Raw genomic sequence first — 21,312 nt, 5'->3', positions numbered from 1 at the left:
TTTATACCATACCTAGGGCCACATCCTAATGGATAAAAATTCAAACTAAACATAGGGGTTTGTGGGGTTTTTTTTTTTTTTTTTTTTTTTGTCTTTTTGCCTTTTCTAGGGTCGATCCCACGGCATATGGAAGTTCCCAGGCTAGGGGTCTAATTGGAGCTGTAGCTGCCAAACTACACCAGAGCCACAGCAACTTGGGATCCAAGTTGAGTCCAAGACCTACACCATAGCTCATGGCAATGCCGGATCCTTAACCCACTGAGCAAGACCAGGGATCAAACCTGCAACCTCACGGTTCCTATTCACATTCATTAACCACTGTGCCACGACGGGAACTCCTGGGGGTTTGTGTTTTTAATGACAGACTCAATCCTCATAAAGGCCCAACTCTGAGTCCTATTGTGCATGCTTCCATCCTGGCAGAAGTATCTAAGGGAGGTAACTCGTATCCAAAAGGATTTAATTACCCTGTACTAAAGATTTATCTTTTAGGAGTTCCCTTTGTGGCGCAGCAGAAACGAATCTGACTAGGAACCATGAAGTTGCGGGTTCAATCCCTGGCCTTGCTCAGTGGATTAAAGATTCGGTGTTGCCGTGAGCTGTGGTGTAGGTCGAAGATGCGGCTTGGATCTGGTGTTGCTGTGGCTGTGGCGTAGGCCGGCAGCTATAGCTCCGTTTGGACCCCTAGTTTGGGAACCCACGTATGCTGTGGGTGTGGCCCTAAAAGGACAAAAGACAGAAAAAAAAAAAAAGATTTTATCTTTTACCCTTCCAGGTATGCTTGGATGTTAGCTCTGATCAGGTAGACTCTCCAGATATCTATTGATAAATTTTTAGATATCAACAATGGGTGAAATATGAAGACGCTTTTTGGTAAAATCTGTGTTGCGATGGAGTTAGTGCAGGTATTGTACCCAGAACCTTCACTTGAAATGCTGTGTGGGTGTTTTTTGAGGAAAACTGTAGAAGCATTCATCCATGGTCTTTTTACCAGTAGCTTCATAATGAAACAAAAAAAATAGGTCTAATCAAAGCAAATGTTTTTTATGTAACTTGTTATCTTTTGATTCTTGTTCAATTTAATTTTATTGGTCTTTTGTTGTTCTGGTTGGCTTTTTCCAAATGCCATGTTTTTAAAAAATTTTTAAAGTAGGAGATGATCAGGAATGTAGGGAAATTTACAAATAACATCCAGCATTCTGTACGTAAAGTGGATTTCCAGACTACATTTTTGTCTACTGACTTTAAAGTGTATCTTTCTCTGTTTACAGATAATTCCCCCCCCACCTCCTATATGTCCAGATTCTCTGGATGATGCTGATGCTTTGGGAAGTATGTTAATCTCTTGGTACATGAGTGGCTATCATACTGGTTACTATATGGTAAGTGATCACTCTGCGTCTTTTCTGACAGTCACTTTGTGTTTTTGTGACTCTTTTGTTGGTAACTAAAAACTGATTTGTTATGTCAGGTAGAGTCTAAGGATTGGGAACTATAGGCGTATGTCAGAGATATTACAGGTTCTGTTCCAGATCACAGCAATAAAATGAATATCACAGTGAAGTGAGTCACATGATTTTTTTGGTTTCCTAGTACCTGTAAAAGTTATGTTTACAACATACTATTTACTAGTATGTATTTAATAGCATTTTGTCTAACAAAACCAGTGTACATACCTTAATTTTAAAATAAATTATTGCTAAAAAAAAACGGTAGCTGTCATCTGACAACACCGGATTGCCACAAACCTTCAATTTGTACAAAATGCAGTATCTGGAGTACAATAAAACAAGTATGCCTGTACCTTACAGTTTAAAAAACCATAGCTATCTAAGGTTAAAATTACTCTTGTATTGTCCCCATTAAGTATAGTTGTAGTTATTTTTAAAATCTTTCATATTATTAGTTTATTTTGATTCCACTTGGCCCTCTGTATCCATGGGTTCTGCATCCCTAGAGTCCACCAATTGTACATTGAAAATGTTCGAAGAAAAAAATTCCAGAAAGTTCCAAAAAAAAAGCAAAACTTAGATTTGTCCCGTGCCAACAACTATTTACATACCATTTACATTGTATTAGGTAATATAAGCAATCTAAAGATGATTTAAAGTACATAGGATGTGTGTAGGTTATATTCAAGTACTATGCCATTTTCTGTAAGGGACTTGAACATCCCTGAATTTTGGTACCCCTGGGGGTCCTGGAGCCAATCCCCTGGAGATACTGCAAAATATTTCCTAACTTAAAACATGCAGAGGAGTTCGCCTTGTGGCGTAGCAGAAACAAATCCGACTAGTAACCATGGGGTTGCAGGTTCGATTGCTGGCCTTGCTCAGTGGATATAGGATCCAGCATTGCTGTGAGCTGTGGTAGGCTGCAGACATGGCTCGGATACTGTGGCTGTGGTGTAAGCTGGCAGCTATAGCTCCAATTCCATATGCTGCAGGTGCGGCCCTAAAAAGCAAAAAACAAAAAAAACCATGCAGAGAAATTTAAGTGCAGAATAGGGAAGCTTAGAGAGTTTCCGCTGTGCCTCAGTCGTAATGAACCCAACTGGTATCCATGAGGATGCAGGTTCAATCCCTGGCTTTGCTCTGTGGGTTAAGGATCTGGCATTGCCATGAGCTGTGGTGTAGGTCGAAGATGTGGCTCAGATCCCAAATTGCTGTGGCTGTGGTGTAGGCCAGCAGCCATAGCTCTGATTCGTCCCCTAACCTGGGAACCTCCATATGCCGTGGGTGCAGGCCTAAAAAGACAAAAAAAATGTCTCTCTCTCTCCATATACATACATATATGTGTGTGTGTGTGTGTGTGTGTACGTATATATATATGTATATACATATGTATATGTATATACGTACACACACACACACACACATATATATATATATTCTAACTGCAAGTGCTAAAGGAATACATTCTCTTGTAAAATTTTCAGAAATTTTAAAGGTCAGACAGAAATCCTATTGGTGAGCAAAAGCCAGACCCAGTCCCTGCCCTTTTCCAGATGTCACCATTGATACTATTTTGCTGTATAGCATATCAAATCTGTTTCTCTGTGTTCAGGCATGTATGAATACTCTTAAGAAATGTATAGTTTGGAGAGTTCCCTGGTGGCCTGCTAGTTAGGATTTTACAGTTTCACCACTGGGGCCTGGGTTCAATCCCTGGTCTTTGAACTGAGATTCCATATTAAGCCGCCATATGCCATGGCCAAACAAATTAATCCATTAAGTAAAATAATAATTTAATAGATTAATATTTAATAAATTTATTCAGTAAATTAAAGTGTATTGTTTTTATGTTCACAATTTTTTTTTCTTTTTAGGACTGCACCCATGACATATGGAGGTTCCTAGGCTAGGGGTCTAATCAGAGCTGTGGCTGCTGGCCTACACCACAGCCACAGCAACTCGGGATCTGAGCTGCGTGTGCAACCTACACCACAGCACATGGCAACACCAGATCCTTAACCCACTGAGCGAGGCCAGGGATCAAACCCGAAACCTCGTGACTCCTAGTCAGATTCGTTTCCGCTGAGCCACAACGGGAACTGCATATGTTCTTAGTCATCAACCTGTTGGTGACCAATTTTGCTAAATTTAGTGACCACCTATATATTTCCAAACTTCTCTAGTTATTTCATTTCTCTCCTTCCCTTCACAGACAAGCTTCTTAAGAGTTACCTCTAGTTGTTCTCTTTGCTTCCTTACCTCACATTGTCTCTTTAGAACTATCAGGTTAGACGTCTGTCTTCCCCTACTTTATGAAATTTTACCTCCATATTGCTAACTCAGAGGTCCATTCTCTGTTTTAGCTCTCTTACCTTTCAGCAGCATTTTAATACATTTGAGTATACCTTTTTTTTTTTTTTTTTTTTTAGTTTTTTTAGGGCCTCACCCATGGCATATGGAGGTTCCCAGGCTAGGGGTCTAATCAGAGCTGTAGCTGCCAGCCTACACCACAGCCACAGCAAGAGCAACATGGGATCTGAGCTGTGTCTGTGACCTACACCACAGCTCATGGCAACACTGGATCCTTAACCCACTGAGCGAGGCCAGGGATTGAACCCGCGTCCTCCTGGATGCTAGTCAGATTCGATAACCACTGTGCCATGACGGGAACTCCTCCTTGAGTATACTTTCGAAACATTTTTTTCTCCTGCCCTCAGTCACATAACTTATAAACTACAGGTCTTATACCTTCCTTCTTGGCTGCTCTTTCTAGACTCCCTTTATCAACTTTTCCTCCTCTGCCCAGTGTCTAAGTGGGATTCCTTATGCCCAGCCTGTGGCCCCCTTCTCTTCTCCATAAACTCACTAGGTGATCTCATCTACTCCAGAATTTAAAATGGCATGTTTGTACTGGTAGTTCTCAGGTGTCAAACTCTGAATTTCAGACTTGATTATCCAACTGCCTGTTTCCCTCACCATATTGATGTCTGTTAAGTATGTCTCAAACCAAAGTATAGTCAAAACCAAACTGTTTATGTTACCTCATACCCCTCTACTGCCGTAGCCTTTGACATCTGAGTAAACAGTAACATTGGGACACTAGCAGCCCCAGTTTGTCAAGCCACAAACATGGAATTCCGTAAGTTGATTCCTTACTTTCCTTTACTTTCTGTATCAAATTTGTAAAAAAGTACTGTTAGGACTGTGTCCATATAGATCCCGAATTAGTGCACTTTGTTTTCTCTCCTCTGCTATTACCCGATTCAAGATACTATCTCTTTCCTTTGTTTTTTTTTTCTTTAGGCCATCCTGCAGCATATGGAGTTCCCAGGCCAGTGATCAGATCCAAGCTGCTGCTATGGCAGCACCGGATCCTTCAACCCACTGTGCCAGGCTAGGAACTGAACCTGGATCCTGGCAGTGCAAAGATGCCACCAATCCCATTGCACCATAGCGGGAACTCCATCCATGTCTTCTTTAATTGAGATATAATTCACCCTTTTAAAGTGTTACTCTAGTGGAAACATTGTACTGTTTTCTGAAGCAATTGCATCATTTTATATATCCACCAGCAATGTGCGATGGTCCCTATTTTTCCACATTCTCTGATTATACCCAATATAGGGGATGTGAACTGGTAGTATATTATGGTTTTGATTTTCATTTCCCTAATAACTAAATGATGTTGAGCATCTTTTCATGTGCTTCTTGGCTATTTACATATCTTTTTTGGAGAACTGTTTAGTCACATCCTTTGCCCATTTCTATTTTTTTTTTTTTCTTTGTTAGCTGCACCCAAAGCATATGGAAATTCCCAGGCCAGGGATTGAATCTGAGCTGCAATTGCAACCTACACCACACTTCTGGATCCTTAAACCACTGCACTGGGCCAGGGAGCAAACCCATGGTGCCTCAGAGGCAATGCTGGGTCTTTAACCCACTGTGCCACAGCAGGAACTCTTTCTGCCTATTTTTATTTAGTTTATTTATTTATTTATTTATTTATTTATTGTCTTTTGTCTTTTTGTTGTTGTTGTTGTTGTTGTTGTTGCTATTTCTTGGGCCGCTCCCGCGGCATATGGAGGTTCCCAGGTTAGGGGTTGAATCGGAGCTGTAGCCACCGGCCTACGCCAGAGCCACAGCAACGCGGGATCCGAGCCGCATCTGCAACCTACACCACAGCTCACGGCAACGCCGGATCGTTAACCCACTGAGCAAGGGCAGGGACCGAACCCGCAACCTCATGGTTCCTAGTCGGATTCGTTAACCACTGCGCCACGACGGGAACTCCTATTTAGTTTATTTTTAAGGCCACATCCTCGGCATATGGAAGTTCCCAGGTGAGGGGTCAAATTGAAGCTGTAGTTGCCTGCCTGCACCACAGCCCACACCAGATCCGAGGTGCATCTGTGACCTACACCACAACTCATGGCAATGCAGAATCCTTAACCTGCTGAGTAGGGCCAGAGATCCAATCCCCCTCTTGGGTACTAGTCCCGTTTATAACTGCTGAGCCACAGTAGGAACTTGGGGAGATTTTTACCATATAGAAAGAAGCTGCTATTCATCGTAATGTTTTCCAGCAGCTTATGTGTGTTTTAGACACTCTTGCCTTCAGCTAGCAATTCTTAACCATTGTTGCACAGAAGCATACATAATTTCTTTTTTGTTTTTTTGCTTTTTAGGGCTGTACCTGTGGCATATGGAAGTTCCCAGGCTAATCAGAGCTGCAGCTGCCTTCCTACACCACAGCAGTGCCAGATCCAAGCCACGTCTGCAGTCTATACCACGCTCACGGCAACACCTGATGCTTAACCACTAAGAGAGGCCAGGGATCAAACCTGTATCCTCATGAATACTAGTTGGGTTTGCTACTGCTGCGCCACAGTGGGAACAGCATACATAATAACAACTTTATTACTAACCTGTTGCCTTAAGAGCAGTCAGTCAGGCAGGGTTTGGGTTTAGCTCTTAACCTATACCTGTTTATTTTTCTGGAAGTCTAAGCATTATGCAGATGAATAAGTAATGTTATTGAAATAATATAGGCTATAACTTTGATACTAATTAGTAGCAGATTTTTTTTTTTTTTTTTTAATCTTTTTGCTTTTTAGGACCGCACACATAGAGCATGGAGGTTCCCAGGCTAGGGGTCGAATCAGAGCTGTAGCTGCCTGCCAATGCCATAGCCACAGCAACTCGGGATCCAAGCCTCGTCTTTGACCAACACCACAGCTCACGGCAACGCTGGATCCTTAACCCACTGAGCAAGGTCAGGGATTGAACCCTCATCTTCATGGATGCTAGTAGAGTTCGTTAACCACTGAGACATGGTGGGAACTCCAGTAACAGATCATTTTTAACACATCTTATTGCCTCTAAGGTATAGGTTAGTAGTGAAATGGAAAGCTAGTGTATATGTAGGAAAAGATAGAAGATCTTGAGACCTGAAGAGATGATGAATAGGACATTGGGTCAGGTCTGACCAGGAAAGATATTTGTCTTTTTTTTTTTTTTAAACTTATAAAATGTTTTTGGAACGTTTCCGTTGTGGCGCAGTGGAAACAAATCCGACTAGGAACCATGAGATTGCCGGTTTGATCCCTGGCCTTCATCAGTGGGTTAAGGATCCGGCGTTGCCGTGAGCTGTGGTGTAGACCAGCAGCTGTAGCTCTGATTCAACCCCTAGCCTGGGAACTTCCATGTGCCACGAGTTTGGCCCTAAAGCAAAAAAAAAAAAAAAGTTTTTGTCTAGTGAGTACTGTTTTGTTTTTTTGTCTTTTTGCCTTTTTGCTTTTTCTAGGGCCGCTCCTGCGGCATATGGAGGTTCCCAGGCTAGGGGTCGAATTGGAGCTGTAGCCACCGGCCTACGCCAGAGCCACAGCAACTCGGGATCTGAGCCTCATCTGCAACCTACACCACAGCTCACGGCAACGCCAGATCCTCAACCCACTGAGCAAGGTCAGAGATCAAACCCGCAACCTCATGGTTCCTAGTCAGATGCCTTAACCACTGAGCCACAATAGGATCTCCATGTTCTTTAATGGTTTTATTTTAATAAATAAAACCATTATATACACACTATATACCTTGATAGATGTAAGGTTAAATTGGCTCAGGAACATCATTAACCTTAGTGAAAGAAGAAAATTGCAGCCTAATTATTATTTACTTTGGGATCACTTTTTAAAGCACATTTAAAGGCTAAACTTGTCATCTGATGACATTTTGTTAAGGAGAAGTAGTGAAATGTCATAGGTGAAACAAAATGTTTGGTTCTATATAAAATGCATATTCTATTCTTTCACATTCCTTTATTTTCCTTACAGGGTTTCAAACAAAATCAAAAAGAAGGAAGATGCTCACATTTCAATTAAGGAGTAAGTCTCCCATCATTATAACAGTGAATCTAAACTTTTGTATAAATTTTATAGTTTGTGGAAAGTACTTGTTTAAAAATTGAAATATTGAAAAGATGAAAAGTTAATGTAAAGCAATATTAAAGATACTTTGATACCAAAACTGTTTGAAAAAATGTTGGTCTCTATCCTCTCTAGAATTCTCAGGATGTCAGAGTATCATCTCAGCAAATACTTGGTTTGTGGTGTGGAAAGGAAAATATACCTCTGCAATTAAGAGACCCTTAGAATCAGAAATGAAACTTTGTATCACAAAGGCAGATAGTCAGACTTGCTTTTTGACTTGTGATGTAGTATGAAATACACTATATTACCTATGAAGTGTTCTGGTCAAAAAGTTTAACTGGAATTTAAACAGACCTTTAAGATCTGCTTTTCCCTTTATCGGAAGTACTGGGTATAGAGCAACAAGTTAAATGACACAGCAAAATAAATGATCAGAACATGGAATGTTGTAGAAGATAACTGGCTACCTTTCTTCGAAAAGTCAGTGTCATGAAAGGAAAAATGGTGTGAAGTGGGTAAATATTCCACATTAAAAGTGACAAGAGATATAAGAGCCAGGGTGTTCCCATCGTGGCTCAGCAGAAACAAATCTGACTAGCATCCATGAGGAAACAGGTTCAATCTCTGACCTCACTCAGTGGGTTAAAGATCAAGCTGTGGTATAGGTCACAGACGTGGCTCAGATCCTGCATTGCTGTGGCTGTGGTGTAGGCCAACAGCTACAGATCTGATTTGACCCCTAGCCTGGGAACCTCCATATGCTGCAGGTGTGGCCCTAAAAAGACGAAAAAAAAGAGAGAGATAACAGCGAAATGCAATGTGGCATCCTTGATTGGACCCTAGTTTTGACAAGCCAGTTATAAGAGACTTGGGGGTTGGGGAAATTTTGGACTGGATTTTAAATGATACTAGATAATTGTTGCTGATTTATGAGTTGTGGTAATGGTTTTGTAGTTTCTAGAAGAATGTCTTTAAAAATTTGCTCACTAAGGTATTTAGAAGTGAAATGTTAGTGTGTCTCTGATACATTTTTTAATGGCTTAGCAAAATGTATATATGTTTGTGCATGAAGCATGTATGTCTATTACTGAATCTAAGTGTGTTTTTATGGATGTTTACTGTATTTTTTCTGTTTTTTGTATGTTAAGTATTTTTAAACTAAATTAGTAAAAGCTGTGCGTCTATTATTCCCTTTTCACATATTATTTCACACTTTTGGTCCATATTCATGTATGTTTTGATGTTTGTCATCAGTAATTTTTTTATGTGTGTATATCCCCACTTAACATAGTCTTGTGTTTTTGTTTTTGTTTTTTTGCTTTTTAGGGCCGCATTTTTGGCATGTGGAAATACGAAGGCTAGGGGTTGAATTGGAGCTACAACTGCCAGCCTACACCAGAGCCACAGAAACAGCAGATCCGAGCCATGTTTGCGACCTACACCACAGCTCACAGGCCAATGCCAGATCCTTAACCCACTGATTGGGGCCAGGGATTGAAACTGCACCATCATGGATACTAGTCTCTTTTGTTTCCGCTGAGCCACAACGGGAACTCCAACATCACATTTTTAATGTTTTTACGTATTCTCTCAGATTGTTTGCCTGTGTGTCATGTCACTGTTCCTTTAGTTCAGTAACTTTTTTATTTATTTATTTTTGGCTGCCCCATGGCCTATGACGTTGCCGAGCCAGGGATCAAATCCGAGCCACAGTTGCAACCTGCTGCAGCAACACTGGATCCTTTAACGCCCTGTGCCAGGCTAGTGATTGAACCTGTATCCTGCTGCTCCAAAGATGCCACCAGTCTTTGTTGCGTCAAAGCTGGAACTCCACTTCAGTAGCTTTTAACATTAGTAAATGTGTTCTTATATTTAGTACTAGATTGTATTCTGTCATTGCTTTAAGGTAGTTTTCTGTGTTGTGACTCTGGCAAAAGATCGTAGACACTATTCTTGGTAGATGTTTCCATGTTGCCTGAAAAGCAAATTTTGAGAAACATCTTTTTGAATTTCAAAATTGATGCATTCCTGGGAGGGATATTTTTAAAATTATATAAATCATCATATTTAAAAGTGTAGTTACCTGTATTTCATTCCTTGACTAAAGTCATTTTTTAGGCTGTGCCTGAGGCATGTTAAAGTTCCTGGGCCAAGGATTCAACCTGAGCCACTGCAATGACACTGGATTCTAAACCTGCTACGCCACAAGGGAACTCCTGAGTGAAGTCATTTCTTTTTTCTTTTCTTCTTTTTAGGGCCTCACTAGTGGCATATGGAAGTTCCCAGGCTAGGAGTCAAATCAAAGCTGTAGCTGCCAACCTTCACCACAGCCACAGCAACACCGGATCTGAGCCACGTCTTCGACAGCAACTGTGGATCCTTAACCCACTGAGCGAGGCCAGGGATCGAACCCGCATCTTCATGGACACAAATCAGATTTATTTTTGCTGAGCCACAATGGGAATTCCCTAAAGTCATTTTTATTCAGTTGGAGTTCTTCAGCTAGGTTAATTCAGCTAAGCATAAAATGATGAATAGAAAATTAGGCAGGGGATGAATTGGGTTCAGATGTTTCAGGCAGAAAATGTACAAAGGTAGAAGCATTAGGGCAGTGTGTTTCAAGGCCAAAGGTAGCCCAAATGTCATATATCCCTGTTCCTAATGCCACTCAGCCTTATGCGTACCTCCATCTATGGAAGCTGCCTCTTTATTTTTTTTTATTTTATTTTTTTTTTCGGTATATATATATATATATATATATATATATATATATATATTTTTATTTTCCCACTGTACAGCAAGGGGGTCAGGTTATCCTTACATGTATACATTGCAATTACAGTTTTTTCCCCCACCATTTCTTCTGTTGCAACATGAGTATCTAGACATAGTTCTCAATGCTATTCAGCAGGATCTCCTTGTAAATCTATTCTAGGTTGTGTCTGATAAGCCCAAGCTCCCGATCCCTCCCACTCCCTCCCCCTCCCATCAGGCAACCACAAGTCTCCTCCAAGTCCATGATTTTCTTTTCTGAGGAGGTGTTCATTTGTGCTGGATATTAGATTCCAGTTATAAGTGATATCATATGGTATTTGCCTTTGTCTTTCTGGTTCATTTCACTCAGTATGAGATTCTCTAGTTCCATCCATGTTGCTGCAAATGGCATTATGTCATTCTTTTTTATGGCTGAGTAGTATTCCATTGTGTATATATACCACATCTTCCGAATCCAATCATCTGTCGATGGACATTTGGGTTGTTTCCATGTCCTGGCTATTGTGAATAGTGCTGCAATGAACATGTGGGTGCATGTGTCTCTTTTAAGTAGAGCTTTGTCCGGATAGATGCCCAACAGTGGGATTGCAGGGTCATATGGAAGTTCTATGTATAGATTTCTGAGGTATCTCTAAACTGTTCTCCATAGTGGCTGTACCAGTTTACATTCCCACCAGCAGTGCAGGAGGGTTCCCTTTTCTCCACAGCCCCTCCAACACTTGTTATTTGTGGATTTATTAATGATGGCCATTCTGACTGGTGTGAGGTGGTATCTCATGGTAGTTTTGATTTGCATTTCTCTTATAATCAGCGATGTTGAGCATTTTTTCATGTGTTTGTTGGCCATATGTATATCTTCTTTGGAGAAATGTCTGTTCAGGTCTTTTGCCCATTTTTCCATTGATTGATTGGTTTTTTTGCTGTTGAGTTGTATAAGTTGCTTATATATTCTAGACATTAAGCCCTTGTTAGTTGCATCATTTGAAACTATTTTCTCCCATTCTGGAAGTTGTCTTTTTGTTTTCTTTTGGGTTTCCTTTGCTGTGCAAAAGCTTTTCAGTTTGATGAGGTCCCATGGGTTTATTTTTGCTCTAATTTCTATTGCTTTGGGAGACTGACCTGAGAAAATATTCATGATGTTGATGTCAGAGAGTGTTTTGCCTATGTTTTCTTCTAGGAGTTTGATGGTGTCCTGTCGTATATTTAAGTCTTTCAGCCATTTGGAGTTTATTTTTGTGCATGGTGTGAGGGTGTGTTCTAGTTTCATTGCTTTGCATGCAGCTGTCCAGGTTTCCCAGCAATGCTTGCTGAATAGACTTTCCTTTTCCCATTTTATGTTCTTGCCTCCCTTGTCAAAGATTAATTGACCATAGGTGTCAGGGTTAATTTCCGGATTCTCTATTCTGTTCCATTGGTCTGTCTGTCTGTTTTGGTACCAGTACCACACTGTTTTAATGACTGTGGCTTTGTAGTATTTCTTGAAGTCTGGGAAAGTTATGCCTCCTGCTTGGTTTTTGTTTCTCAGGATTGCTTTGGCGATTCTGGGTCTTTTGTTGTTCCATATAAATGTTTGGATTGTTTGTTCTAGTTCTGTGAAAAATGTCCTGGGTAATTTGATAGGGATTGCATTGAATCTGTAGATTGCTTTGGGTAGTATGGCCATTTTCACAATATTGATTTTTCCAATCCAGGAACATGGAATATCTTTCCATTTCTTTACATCTTCTTTGATTTCTTTGATTAAAGTTTTGTAGTTCTCGGCATATAGGTCCTTTACCTCTTTGGTCAGGTGTATTCCGAGGTATTTGATTTTGTGAGGTACAATTTTAAAAGGTATCGTATTTTTGTATTCTTTTCTAATGTTTCATTGCTGGTATACAGAAATGCAACTGACTTCTGAATGTTCATCTTATATCCTGCCACTTTGCTGAATTTATTAATCAGTTCAAGGAGTTTTGGGGTTGAGTCCTTAGGGTTTTCTAGGTATAGTATCATGTCATCTGCATACAGTGACAGTTTGATCTCTTCTCTTCCTATATGGATGCCTTTTATTTCTTTTGTTTGTCTAATTGCTGTGGCTAAGACTTCCAAAACGATGTTGAAGAGCAGTGGTGAGAGTGGGCATCCCTGTCTTGTTCCAGATTTGAGTAAGAAGGCTTTCAGTTTTTCCCCATTGAGTATTATATTTGCTGTGGGTTTATCATAAATGGCTTTGATGATATTCAGGAATGTTCCCTCTGTACCCACTTTGGCGAGGGTCTTGATCATGAATGGATGTTGGACTTTGTCAAATGGAAGCTGCCTCTTTGAATCTGTTCTCTGCTTGTTTCTATTACATAGCTTTTCACAGTATGTTTATTGTTTATATATCTTTCTTTCCTCTGTCATTAGAGACAAGGTACTACATCTCTTTCTTCGTCTTGTCTACAGTATCTGGCTTGGTTTTTTTGAAGTCTTAGATGAGCTTAGTACATAGACTAGAAGGAATGTCAAAGAAGAGAGAAAATGGTAAATGGAGGAAAGATTTTAGAGTTGTTTATAGACCAAATCTTTCACACATCATGAAAAGTTAGGCATCAGTTCTAGTTCTTACCAGAACACTATTCTTTATAAAGAACCTGCGTTAGGTGAATGCTTTTGAAAGTTGAATTACTTGTAATGATGTTTGATCTACAGTTATTTTTAGACAATGTTTCCTTAAATATTGAATAATGAGGCAGCTTCCTCAAGTACAGAAAATAGCAAAGTCACCACAAACTCAATGTCTAGAGTAATCCAAATACTAAAGTCAAAACAGCTTGTTTTCTGACTTTCACTGTAGTAATTGTCCTTGCGGTTGTTAGGAATCACAGGTGGAAAATTCCATGGTCTGTACTTACATTTAGAAGAGAGGTAAATGGAGTTCCCACCATGGCACAGCAGAAACGAATCTGACTAGGAACCATGAGGTTGCAGGTTTGATCCCTGCCCTGCTCAGTGGGTTAAGGATCTGGCATTGCTGTGGCTGTGGTGTAGGCTGGCAGCTGTAGCTCTGATTGGACCCCTAGCCTGGGAACCTCCATGTGCCACGGGTGTGCCCTAAAAAGCAAGAAAAAAAAAAAAAAAAGAGGTAAATAGAAGGTCAGATGCATAATCGAAGCCTTCATCAAAGGATCAGTCAGAAGTTTCTTTATCTCAGTCATGTTGTAAATTAGGGTTTTCTGCATGGTTGTCATTAATAGAAATAAATTAGAGTTAATGGTTCTTAATAGTTATGAACTATTATTTAAATAAAATATTTAATATTTAAACTATTTAATTTTAATTAAACTATTTGTTAAACTATTAAATAGTTATGCACCATGAATGTGTTGTTAATGGAAAAAGTGAATTCAATTCAGAAATCAAATTCTGAAATGTTAACTAGTTACTCCTGCTTCTGTAGAAATCCATGTTTATATACAGCAGTCAGTAGAAGACATTCAGTATTGTAATTTCACTAAATATTTGGCGTTTGTTATTTTTATGTGTGAATTGTTGCCTTTCAAAAGAGTTCACGAACATTTTTTACACAGCCCTCATTTTTTTCCCATTACTTTTCTTCCTTCCCGCCTCCCTCCCTTCCATATTTTACTTTTTAGAGATGCACCTGTGACATTGGAAGTTCCCAGGCCGAGGGGTCAAATTGGAGCTGCAGCTGCCAGCCTACACCACAGCTCACGGCAACGCTGGATCCTTAACCCACTGAGCAAGGCCAGGGAGCGAACCCTCCTCTCCATGGATTTTAGTTGGGTTCATTACCACTGAGCCACAGTGGGAACTTCCTTCCATTACTTGTTCGGAGATATAATTTATATACAATAAACAAATAGATTTTTTTTTTAATTTTTTTGTTTTTTCTAGGGCCATACCTGTGACATATGGAGGTTCCCAGGCTAGGGGTCTAATCGGATCTGTAGCCACTGGCCTACACCAGATCACAGCAACACTGGATCCTTCACCCACTGAGCAAGGCCAGGGATCGAACCTGCAACCTCACGGTTCCTGGTTGGATTCATTAACCACTGAGGCATGACGGGAACTCCAAAATAAATAGATTTAAAGTGAAGAGTTTGATGAGTTTTGAGACGGTATACCATTGTTATTATCTCAAGATGTCCTGCATTTTCCTTAATCCAGGAAGTTTCTTTGTAACGCTTTCTAGTCATTTACCACACTTAACTATCCTGGCTATCACCATTCTGACTTCTCTAAGCAAAGATGAGTTTTACTTATTTTAGAGCTTCATATATAATGGAATCATGTAGTGTCTACTCTTTTGCACAGGATTGTTTCAAGTTACTATTTCTTGTGGGTTGAACTATTGTCCTGAGATTATATATGTAACATTTTTTATTTTTATTTTTTTTTAGGGCCACACCTGTGGCATATGGCAGTTCCCAGGCTAGGGGTCAGTTGGAGCTGTAGCTGCCAGCCTGCATCACAGCCACAGCAACGTGGGATCTGAGCTATGTCTGCAACCTACACCACAGCTCATGGCAGTGCCTGATCCCTAACCCACTGAGCGAGGCCAAGGATCGAACCCGAAACCTCATGGTTCCTAGTCAGATTTGTTTCTCCTGAGCCACGACGGGAACTCCTATTCCTCCTATATTTAAAGAAAGATTTTATCATTTTCTTCTTGAATACTTGGTTGGATGGGACAATGCATTGCATCACCTTTTCCATTTTGGAACAATTAATTTTCACTTGTTGAATGATTTCTAAAAGATTATTAATCTGTTGTGATGGTTAAAACAAATTGCGATGGTTAAAACAGTGATATTTCTGTCTCTCAGGTCCACAAGGTTAATATGTCAAAATTTGGGGTAATTGATATATATTTTTCTACATGGCAATAGTAGATATGTTTGTTTTTTCTTTTTAGGGCCACACCTTCGGCATATGGAAGTTCTCAGGCTAGGGGTCAGATCAGAGCTGCAGCTGCCACCATACACCACAGCCATAGCAACACAGGTTCTGAACCATATCTGCCATCTGTGCTGCACCTGGCGGCAATGCATGATTGTTAACCTACTGAGTGAAGCCAGGGATCAAACCTGTGTCCTCATAGATACTAGTTAGGTTCTTAACCCACTGAGCCACTACAGAAACTCCTGGCAATAATAAATCTATTTTGGGCTCTTTCGGTTCCATAGAATTATTTTTGTGAATTATTGGTTAGTTTCATATATTGGGCCTCAGTATCTAAACAGTTCTGTAGATCATCTTACGTAGATAATAATATCCTCATTCTTTATCTAATTGTTAGAGTAGCTACTTATTACAATTTATTTCAGATTTCTTTCTCCATTTTTACTCATGTTTATAAATAAGAGTTCTAAAATAGTTTGAATCAGTTTTTGGTTTTGGTTTTTTGGGTTTTTTTGCTTTTTAGGGCCGCACCCATGGCATATAGAGTTTCCTAGGCTAGGGGTTGAATTGGAGCTGTAGCTGCTGGCCCACGCCACAGCCACAGCAACATCAGATCCAAGCCATGTCTACGACCTATATCCACGGCTTACGGCAACACTGGAGCCTTAACCCACTGCGCAAGGCCACGGATCGAACCTATAACCTCATGGTTCCTCATCGGATTTGTTTCCACTGAGCCATGAAGGGAACTCCTGAATCGGTTTTTGAGCACTATTCACTTTATTCTTTTAATTCTCTTTTGTGTTTTTTGAAACTACGTTGTTTCTTGATATGTATAGCAATCTGATAGGAAAATATATTTAATATAGAATTGTGTGTGTTGTGCTACTTGCCATTGGTATAAAATATACTTTTACATACATGTAGGTATGTGCATTGATTATCCTCTCAGGACGATACTCAGGTTACCTCTGAGGAGGGACTAGAAGACACAGGGATGTGAGGGAAACTTCCCAGTGTACTCTTTTGTATTTTTTTCTATTTTTGTGCTATGTACATTTACTGACAATAAAAATAGTATGTAATTAGGATAAACTTGGTAAGATATTATCTTACTCCGTTAAACTTTTTTAATTTTTCACTTTTATAGGTAAATCATACGGTGTTCTGTAATAGGTAAGTAGTTTTTTTCTCAGTGTTCCTTGGAGAACACTTCATATCAGTATGTAAAACTGTCTTGTTTTAAACAGTCGCAAGATACTCTTTTTTTTTCTTTTTTGGTCACCCTGTGGCATACGGAATTCCCTGGCCACATATGTTCCAAGTTGCAGTTGTGGCAACTCGGATCCTTTAATCCAGTGTGCCAGGTTGGGAATTGAACTTGCAGTCTGGCGCTGCAGAGACGCAACAGCGGGAACTCCGATATTCTTATGTATAGATGTGTACCATACTTACTTGAGTTCTTACAGATGGAAGTTTAGATTACTTAACAGTTGTTTGCTATAGTCAGTATTCTTTTACATAATTCTTTTTATAGACATGTGAATACATCTTTTAAGATTACATAAAGAGAAGTTCCTGTTGTGGTGTAGCAAAAACGAATCTGACTAGTATCCATGAGGATACGGGTTCAGTCCCTGGCCTCGATCAGTAGGTTAAGGATCTGATGTTGCTGTAAGCTATGGCATAGGTCGCAGATGTTTCTCAGATCCCATGTGGCTGTGACTGTGGCATAGACTAGCATCTGCAACTCTCACTTGACTCCCAGCCTGGGAACCTCTGTATGCCACAGATGCAGCCCTAAACAGCAAAGAATAAATAAAAATAAAAGAATTCCTGAATTGAAGAGGACATACATTTATTTATTTATTTATTTTTTGGTCTTTTGTCTTTCATAGGGCCGCACCCATGACATATGGAGGTTCCCAGGCTAGGGGTCTAATCGGAGCTGTTGCTGCGGGCCTACACCAGAGAAACAGCAACACCAGATCTGAGCCGTTTCTGCAACTTATACCGCAGTTCACAGCAACGCAGGAGCCTTAACGCACTGAGGCCAGGATCAAACCTGCAATCTTATGGTTCCTAGTCGAATTCATTTCCACTGCACCACAACAGGAACTCCCACATTTATAATTTTAAAAGAGTTTGCCAAATTGTTCTCAGTAGAGATTGTATTAATTTGTATTCCCACCAACATTGTTTGAGAGTTGCTGTTTCCTATAGTTTAGCCAATAAGTTTTCAGGCCTTTGGATCGTTGTCTGTCTAGTAGTTGGAGATTATTACTGAATTGTATTTATAATTTATCTTATTATTGTGAAGTTCAGCAACTTTTCATGTGTTTAAGAGCTATGTATCTTTTATTTTCTGAAAACTTTATGGTTATCTTTGCCCACTTTTCAACAGGGATGTATGTTTTTCCTTATTTGCAAGAGTTCTTTGTGATATGATTTCACTTTTCAAAATAGCCCCAAGCATTGTTCTGTAGTGATAACCAGTGTTCCCAAGTGCAAGAAGACTGTGATGTGCCTAAAGGGAAAATATATGTGTTAGATGTGTTGGGGCATGAGTTGCAGTGTTCTTGGCTGAGAGTTCAATTGTAATGACTCAGCGATATATGAAATGATGTGTCGTTCAACAGAAGCACACAAAACAGGGTTATATGTTGATCAATTGATAATGTGACCAGAGGCTTGCAGGAACCTAGCTCTGTTATTTCTTCGAGGAGCAGTGGCTCAGTATTCACAATTTCATTGTTTGTGGTGACTTTTAAAAACATAACTGTCATGAGGAGTTCCCATCGTGGCACAGTGGTTAACGAATCCGACTAGGAACCATGAGGTTGCGGGTTCGGTCCCTCCCCTTGCTCAGTGGGTTAAGGATCCGGCATTGCCATGAGCTGTGGTGTAGGTCGCAGATGCGGCTCGGATCCTGTGTTGCTGTGGCTCTGGCGTAGGCCGGTGGCTACAGCTCCAATTCGACCCCTAGCCTGGGAACCTCCATATGCCGCAGGAGTGGCTCAAGAGAAAGACAAAAACAAACAAACAAACAAAACCCAAAAAAATGGTAACTGTCATGAATAATGAGAAACAACTCTGTATTTTGAAGTAATATATAGTTTACAGAATAAAGAGATAGTGACAATATCTTTGTTAGCAATTTTAATGAGAATTTAAATATAGCAAACCCGGAATTCCCATTGTGGCACAGTGGAAACGAATCCGACTAGGAACCATGCGCAACTTCATGGTTCCTAGTCGGATTTGTTAACCACTGTGCCATGACGGGAACTCCCAGAAATTCTTTTTTTTTTTTTTTTTTTTTTTTTGTCTTTTGTCTTTTTGTCTTTTGTTGTTGTTGTTGCTATTTCTTGGGCCGCTCCCGCGGTATATGGAGGTTCCCAGGCTAGGGGTTGAATCGGAGCTGTAGCCACCGGCCTACGCCAGAGCCACAGCAACGCGGGATCCGAGCCGCGTCTGCAACCTACACCACAGCTCACGGCAACGCCGGATCCTTAACCCACTGAGCAAGGGCAGGGACCGAACCCGCAACCTCATGGTTCCTAGTCGGATTCATTAACCACTGCGCCACAACGGGAACTCCCCAGAAATTCTTTAAAAAATGTTTCCTATTTGTTTATTTAAATGTATATTTTAGGACCATAAATTTTCTTCTAAAAATGTTTCAGTTGTATTCTCTAGAATTCTTATTTTTTAGATGTTCCAAATTTCAAAATTTTGTTTTAACTCCAGAAATATTTAATGTTTTAATTTCTAAATGGTGAAGCTAAATTTCTAGCTTTATTGGCTTGTAGAATTTTTTTTGTATTGTTCTAATTATCATTTTTTAAACACATAGTTTTGATTATTGTTTTTAATGTTTTAAATATTATTAGGACAGATCAAATACCAGAGCTCCTTAAGAATTTTAAAAAATACTCTTACCCATTTATTCCTTCAAGTAAATTTCAAAGTTAATTTGTCTAATTACTTAACTGTCCCATAAAGTTTGAAATTAGTATTACATTGTCTTTTATATTAGCATATTTTTATTCTAGTTGTATTTACTGCGACAAGTGTGTTGCTTTCCATTTTCTCTCCTTTTTATGATTTTATAAGAAAATAGGTTTTTAAATTTCATAATTGTGTTTAGACTTTTTATCTTTCAAATTCAGGTGCAGTTCTCTCCCAAGGAGAATGGTATTTTGATGTGCCCTGGTCGATATGAACAAAAGTTTCATCATTTTCTTCATGAACACTCAGATGGGTGCATGTCATCTTCATTTGCCCCTCGATGCATGTGACTCTTGCTTAAATAACCAGTTAAATGTTTTAAGGGAATAATCAGTTTGAATAACTGAACAGTGGAAATATGAGTAATTAAAAGAAACTCAAGGTCACATACAGTACAGAAAGTGAATCTGTCAAAATTGAGGCTTAGCACATTTGTATATTGTAACTTTCTTAGTCTGTTAAGCTTTTATTAATGCCTTTAAAATAAATGATAATTTTTTTAACATTGACTATCTGAATATTTTTCTTTAGAATGTATATGGTAAGTTGCAGTCTGTCTAAAGAAAAAAACTCTCAAGCTTATTTGGGTAAAAGGGTAGTGTTGTAAAGATAGAGCCGATTGTGAAACAACATTGCTGATAATCCAAGGTGAGGAAACAAAGCCTAGCTGAAGTGGAGTGTCATAGGACTGGACCTGGCCAGTCAGGAACAAAGGCTATGGTCTGGTGCTTAGAGGTCACATTGTCATTCTCTACCTGCACCTCTTCTTGTCTGTCTGCCTCTCCTAGCTTCCGCCATGTCCTCCTCATGCACGCTGCCTAACATGATTGCCTAAGCCATCCTCTCCTCAGCACTACCTTGCAGTTCCACCTACCATCGATTTGACTCTGTGTCTCTCAGTTCAGGTTCTCCAGAGCAGTAAAACATAACAGTTATAGTTGAGTCTAAAGGACTGGTGTCCATGCACCTGAGATTTTTCCTAGTCCATCTAGCTGTGGGGGGAAAATGTTAATATAAGTGCCATTTCTTTCAGAGGTTTTGCATGGGCAAACAGACTGTGCCTTGCACAGACACCCTTATAAGTGCCTGGTAAGTACACTTTACAGAATGGGATGTTCTACGACTTGAGCTTTGTTGTGTAGGGCAAGTAGAGTTTTATTGTTTTTCATGACAGTCAGCTAATATATTTGTTGTCTAAGCATGTGCCAGGTTAAATGTAGTTGTGAAGGTCGCTTATTTGCTTTTTAAGATTTTGGGGGTATTAGTACTTCCCTTAATGCCTGATGCAGTTGGAGAGCAGTGATTACTGTGGTGCAGTAATCAGGAAAATCATTTATTTTAGCAAATATTTATTCAACTTTGTGTTAGGTACTCTTCTAGGTGCTTGAGAACAAAATAAATGAAAGTTCCTGTTTACAGTGGTGGAAACTAGCTAGTTAAGTGAAGTTTATAAGGTGGCACATAGTGATTCATGTCATAGAGAAAAGGGAAACAGGAAAAGCACTTAGGCAGAGTGTGGTTGGAAGCAGGTATGCTTTTTTTTTTTCTTTTGTCTTTTGGGGCCTCACCGATGGCATATGGAGGTTCCCAGGCCAGGGGTCTAATCGGAGCTGTAGCCGCAAGCCTTCACCAGAGCCATAGCAACATGGGATCTGAGCTGCATCTGTGCCCTACACCACAGCTCATGGCAACCCAAGATCCTTAATCCACTGAGCTAGGCCAGAGATCAAATCCCCGTCCTCATGGATGCTAGT

At 39.9% G+C, this 21,312-nt stretch overlaps 1 protein-coding gene across 3 annotated transcripts in view; it reads left to right on the top strand.

Annotated features, from left to right (window-relative positions):
* SMN1 (survival of motor neuron 1, telomeric) overlaps nucleotides 1–20,067 on the top strand; it is a 38,606-nt gene extending 18,539 nt beyond the window's left edge. For 2 of the 3 annotated variants that reach the window (XM_013984845.1, XM_005672519.2), the window contains 4 exons: nucleotides 1,272–1,382; nucleotides 7,784–7,834; nucleotides 16,698–16,723; nucleotides 19,720–20,067. In XM_013984845.1, the coding sequence (XP_013840299.1) occupies nucleotides 1,272–1,382; nucleotides 7,784–7,831 (159 nt within the window). In that variant the 3' untranslated portion in view covers nucleotides 7,832–7,834; nucleotides 16,698–16,723; nucleotides 19,720–20,067. 3 annotated transcript variants of the gene reach the window in all.

Source organism: Sus scrofa, chromosome 16 (genome assembly GCF_000003025.6).
Source record: "Sus scrofa isolate TJ Tabasco breed Duroc chromosome 16, Sscrofa11.1, whole genome shotgun sequence".
NCBI classification, from domain to species: domain Eukaryota; kingdom Metazoa; phylum Chordata; class Mammalia; order Artiodactyla; family Suidae; genus Sus; species Sus scrofa.
This window is presented reverse-complemented; position numbering and strand designations above follow the sequence as displayed.